General features: G+C 42.7%; 1 protein-coding gene across 3 annotated transcripts in view; it reads right to left on the reverse strand.

Annotated features, from left to right (window-relative positions):
* DHX35 (DEAH-box helicase 35) overlaps positions 1 to 4987 on the reverse strand; it is a 70625-nt gene extending 65638 nt beyond the window's left edge. For 2 of the 3 annotated variants that reach the window (XR_014021653.1, XM_081291774.1), the window contains exon 1: positions 4847 to 4987. Coding sequence is in view for 2 of the 3 variants with exons in the window: in XM_081291774.1 (XP_081147900.1) it covers positions 4847 to 4886 (40 nt within the window). In the remaining variant the exon portion in view is untranslated. The remainder of the gene's footprint in view (positions 1 to 4846) is intronic. The other variant, XM_081291775.1, reaches the window with a different exon arrangement.
* Between the last annotated feature and the right edge of the window lie 1013 nt (positions 4988 to 6000).

Genomic DNA, 6000 nt, shown 5'->3' on the forward strand with positions numbered 1-6000 from the left:
ATAACACTGTTGAAACCAGTGATTTAATTTTACATTTTGGGGGGATCCTGGATCACTTTAATAATTTAATAAAGGCTATGAATTCCCTATCCTGAAAAAATACACCAAATATAATTTATCAGACTAGAAAACACAGGGGTCCATAGGTCTAAAGCTTTAGAGTCACTGCTGGAGATCTCCATTTCCTTTCCATTGGACTTCCAGGAACACGGTTTTTATGTTCCAGAGGTTCAAGATTGCCAAAAATCAGATAAGTGGGGCATTGCTCTATTGCTTTTGCCAAAATGTTGACCTTCTTTCCAACAAGATAAAAGATAGAACAGAACCTGGAACAAAGCCTGTGCTCAGAGAAGCAGGTTTCCTGTCCTTTTCTCTCTCATTATTGCTACATCTTAATAACTCCTTGGAATCTTTACCCAATAAAACTATCCCAAAAAATACCTTATCCTTGGCGGGGTCTGGTGGTGCGCACCTGTAATCTCAGCAGCTTGGGAGGCTAAGGCAGGAGAATCACAGGTTCAAAGCCAGCCTCAGAAACTTAGCGAGGCCCTAAGCAATTTAGCAAGACCCTATCTCAAAATAAAATACAAAAAGGGCTGGGGTTAAGATTCAGTGGTTAAGAGCCCCTGAGTTCAATCCCCAGTATCAAAAAAACAAAAAAAGAAAAAAAAAACTTTTTCAAAACATTTTAAACCTTCCCACCCATGTCTGGAATATTTTAACCCTGCTCCTGCTTAGGCCTTACTTCCTCCCACACAGGGCTTAATACAGCAGGGGTCTTCTTCACTATGCCATCCCTCACTTGTCTCTAACTCACAGCCCAGTCCATCTCAGGATATTCTGTTATGAGTTCTTTTCAAGAATAGTGGCTGTCAATCAAGAAACAGCTTATTTCCTTACAAAAGACTTTGTTCAGTCAAACCAGCACATCAGGACTCCCTTCCCTCTGTACACATGCCATACCCACTCTGGCTGCTTAAAGTTACTTTTTCACTGGGTATGTACTCTTGTTTAAGGGAATAACAGCTTTGCAATTTTCACAAACCATGAACACCTTCATTTTCCATCTATTAAAAAAAAAAAAAAGGCCCAATCCAGCATTCCCTTTACTTAACCAACTTTTCAAAATTTGATTGGTGGGTTATGAAATCGATACAGGGGTCATATCAGCCTTTTTAAAATAATGAAATAGAAATAAAGGCAGAGTGTGAAGCTCAGTAGACCTCATGTTTAGTAAGCACAAGGCCTGGTTTGATCCTCAGAACAAAAAAATGGAAGAAAACAAATAGGAATTATCAGAGCACATTTCAAAAAGCAGTATTATTTTTGTACAATATTTTCAGGTATGTATGTGTGCTTCATCACAATACAATACATTTCTCACTGTGAGTCAGGTCAAAAAGCTTCAAAGCTGTTGTTATGAAGTTTTTATAAAGCCCCTGAATAGCAACCATTAATGTCTGTTGAGTGAGCATATGGAAATGGACAGGCCCTTCTATCCATGTGTGCTAAAAAATTCAGTGATTTTTTTTTTTCTATAAAAATTTTAGGTAGGTCATACTACTAAGGTAGAGAACACAAACTGGTAGCTTAAGGTCCCCCAACATGCTCTTGTTAAAATGTTTTAATTTGGTCCATTTAAATGATGAGGCAAAATTTTTCAATTAGAATTCCCATTAGAATCTGGATATTAGACTACTTTAAAAAAAAAAAAGAAAACTATCTGGCAACTCTGAGCCCAACTGGTAACAATTAGGTGGAGCATAGTACAGCTCCTTGCTTCAGCATATGCAAGCTCCAATGTATATCTACACTGTCTGTATCTATGCAGTGTGTGTTCACTCTAGTTTGCCACAGTCCCCATCATTCATTATTCCACTAAGTAGCTTCACTCATTCCGATAGTCTGAAGGACATGTAGCTGAGCCTGTGACTCCTGGCCTACAGGATATATTCACGATTCATTCCAATATCTAGCCATTTTTCTAGCTTCAGTCACCTCCCTGCAATTTCCACAACCCATTTCATATCTTGCCCTTGTGTCTAATCATCTGTAAAATAAGAGTATTAACTCCATTACAAAGATACTGTGATTGTTTAATACAATACGGTAAGTGAAGTCAAAGCAAGGGCCCAGTAATGTGTATTAAAGCTACTCCCATCTCAGTTAATGACAGTTTACCAAGACAAGTGTTCCCAAGTTTAGATGCATGCTGGGTTCCCCTAAGGGTTGAAAAATACTGCTGCCTGGTTCCTAGTTCTCTGGACTTCTGAGATACGGGGTACAAAAGGACACTAGGATTTTTTAAAGCTTCCCAAGAAATTCTACTCTATGGCAGAATTTGAGAACCACTTACCAGCCTAGAAATCTGAGTTGTTAATGACTGCACCTTCTCCCCTAAGTGCCTCTAAAATGTCTGTCCAGTAAATCCCTCAACTGAATTCCCAGGCCAAGACTGAGGTCTACAACATCCTCCTGGATGCTAGTAGCACTTCTCTTAAGATTATGTCCTTAAGACTGGGGATGTAGCTCGGTGGTACAGCACTTGCCAAGTGTGCAAAAAGCAAAGCCCTAGATTCAATCTCCAGTGTTGCCAAAAAATAAAAAATACAAAAGTGTCCCTGCCTCTAGTTTGCTCCTCAATCGATTTGCTACACCACCACCAGCATTACTTTTCTGAAGTAAACCAGACTGTACAATTCCCCTACTTAAAAAGTGAAGTCCATATTCTTTTACCTTGTCAGAGAGATCTTTGACAATGAGACTCCTCCCTACCTTTGTAGCTTTATCTTCTGCCACATCCCCCAAAGCATCATGCCACATAACACCATCACACCACTCGGTTATTTTGGTTTGGGGGGTATTTTTATGACACAAATTCCACTGTGCCTTTTTCACGCTGCACCCTTTGCCTCTAGTTCCATGAAATGAAACCTTATTCATCCTTCAATTTCACTACAAAAATACTACCATCTTTATGAAGTATTTCTTATCCACGCATTCAATCTTTCCCTCCCTCTTCTATACTTCCATATAATTATAAATAGCTACATATTTAGTGCTAACAGCCTTTCAACTTTTCATATATTATTCTCATTTAATCCTCACAATTCCTTTATGCCAAATTATAGATGAGAAAACCAGATGGAGCACTCACTTAACTTTGTCAAGCCACCAAGTTAGTAAGAGTCAGTCAAGATGGCCACTACAGTCTTGACTCTTGAGCCCATTTTCTTTAACACCACCCTATTCTGCCTCATTTAAAATCTCTTAACAGGCTTCTAACTTCACATTCAATTGAGAGAGAGGTGCACCTTGAGAGCACAGCCCTGATCATTTATACATGGGATTAGAGGTTCAATAAATACACTCTCAAAGAACTAAGTAGAAGAGAACTCTTAGAGTAACTCCATGTTCTTTAACCAAAACAGTACCCTGGTTTGATTTTTAACAACTCACTCAGGTCTTTATTATACTTACATTTTGATCTATTACTAAAGTCTTGAATAAACAAAATAAAAAGTAATTCATTACTTAATGGGATCTTAGTTTTGGCTGCAAATAAAACTCAGGATGAATACATGGCTGATGTCCTGAAATGCTGAATCATAAAACTGTCATAACAAGCAAACTACAGATTTTACAAAAGAATTAAGTCCATCTCTTGCTTAGGTTTATTTCCCACATCACTTATATGGGAAATTAACCTAAGCAAGATGGTCGGAATTTCAGGGAAACATTATAAAACACCCTTGAAAAGCCTTCCATATATTATCATTTCTATCTCACTTCATTTTTGCTGCATAATACTTAGCATATCCAGACCAGTAAGGGTAATAAACTGGTAACTGGCATACCTATAATCCCATCAATGGGGGAGGCTGAGACAGGAGGATCCTAAATTAGAGGCCAGCCCGGGCAATTTAGCAAGATGCTGTTCCAAAAATAAAAAGGGCTAGGATGTAGTTTCAGCCGTAGAGTGACCCTGTTTTCACTACCCAGTACCAAAAAAGACAAAGACAGGCAGGCTTGGATTTTTTTTTTTTTTTTACCTGAAACTGATGGAAGAAAAGTAAGTATAATGCATCTAGCATGGTCTGGTATACATACACATTCAATATACTCACCTGATTAGTAAGTGCCAAAATAAAGCATTTTGTGATAGTGATTTGTGTTAGTGCACAGAAGAGGAAGGGAGTGGTGGTCAATAAGGAGGAGGAGGGTGTTCACTTTCTGGTAAAGATTTAGGGTGATGTCTACAGAATATAACACTCTCCCTTTTTACGAGTACTTTAAGTCAAACAATGTGCCATGCTCGTTATTCAGCCCTACAACATAGATGTTATTATTCTGCCCATTTCACAGGTGAGGAGACCAAAGCTCAGAGGGGTTAAGCGTCTTGCTCAAAGTTACCCTGCTATATAAGGCAGAGCCAAAGAATTGAACCCAGGCAGTCTGACTCCATAGCTCGAGCTCCTAAGCCCTAGAGCAGCACCGCCGGTCCCGCCCCTAAGGAGCCCCAGGGCTGTAGGAAGGTACGCGTGGGCGCTTTAAGACTCCCCATCCCGCGGGATGGGCAGGACAGGGCAGTAGCGAGGAAAACGAGGCTCGAGGAGGCTGAGACTCAAACTAGGTCACAGGGAGAGCTCTACACAGCTTGGGAGCAGGCTCCCCACTCCCACGGGTCCACTGTGAGCGCCAGAGCCGCAGAGTCCTCCCGCACAAAGGTGCCCAGCCCGGCCAGGTCAGGCCTACGAGCAGGTCCGCAGGCCCCAGGGCGCCGGCCGCGGTGCCGAGGCCGAAGTCAGGCCGCCGCACCTGCCCAGCGTTCCTCCAAGGGCCTTACCGGGTCGCCAGAATTTCACGGGTCCCAAGGGCGCAGCCATGCTGGGGTGAAAGGTCACGAAGAAGGCTCCACCCCGCCGTCGCGCGCGGGTCCCGCAGGGTCCAGGGGGCGTGGCCCGCGAAGAACCTCTGCCTAGGCGGATCGAACGGTAGGACGACCACGCCCCCTATGGCACCGCCCCTACGTACCACGTGACCCTCGGCTTCGCTCCAGCCCCGCCCTGGACCCACGTGACCCTCCCGCCCTGCCTTATTGAAGCGGAGGACGCGTGTCTCTGTTTGTGTTCGGCTTCGTGGGTCTGGGTGGCCAGTTTGCTCCTTGGAAGCTGCACACTTATGGGTCCGCTGGCATTGAGACAGGCGCTGGCTTGAGGGCCCTCGCACGCGACGGGGTGCTGAGGTCCCAGATTAACCAAGACGTTACGCGCTGTCCCTGCTGCCCAGTTTCTGTTTCAGTCTCCTCATTTCCAAGTCGAAAGATAATGATCCTGATTACGTCGCAGGTTTGATGATGCAGTAAACGTTGTGTGGCCAGTTACGATTTCTACCTGTTCATGAAGTTTGCATCCCAGGCCAGGGCTAGGGATGGGGTGTTGTAAGTTTTAAGGCTGGAGAAACAGTAGGTTTTATTAATATTCGCAAGTAAAACAATATGAAGTGTTATAGAGGTGACAAGAGTAATGTAGGAAAACAGGGAAGGAGGAGTAGTTGCCTTGGAAGAAGGGAATAGAAATAAAATCAAAAGCATTCACCTAACTGATGAATTTTCCTGGTTCCTATCTGACTTTACTCTTATTTGTAAAATGAGATTTTTAAGCAAGCTAGGAGTGGTGGCATGTGCCTGAAATCTTAGGCTAAAACAAGAGGATCTCAAGCTTGAGGCTAGCCTGGTCAATTTGTCTAATTTAGTGAAACCCTACTTAAAAATAACAAAGGACAGGGGATGTCGCCTAGCATATGCGAGGCTCTGGATTCAGTCCCTACTACTGGGGGCGGGGGAGTATTAAATGACAGCATGTAATGTACCTAACAGAAAGCAAGACTTTTCAGGCAATCAATGTACCTCTCATTACTTCAACTCAGATCAAGTGTGGGTGGGGTGTAATCTGATTTTATCTGCATATGTTATAGTTTTTAGTTCTTCATGACATTGAT

The sequence above is a fragment of the Spermophilus citellus genome (assembly GCF_964194105.1).
Source record: "Spermophilus citellus genome assembly, chromosome: 4".
NCBI classification, from domain to species: Eukaryota; Metazoa; Chordata; class Mammalia; order Rodentia; family Sciuridae; genus Spermophilus; species Spermophilus citellus.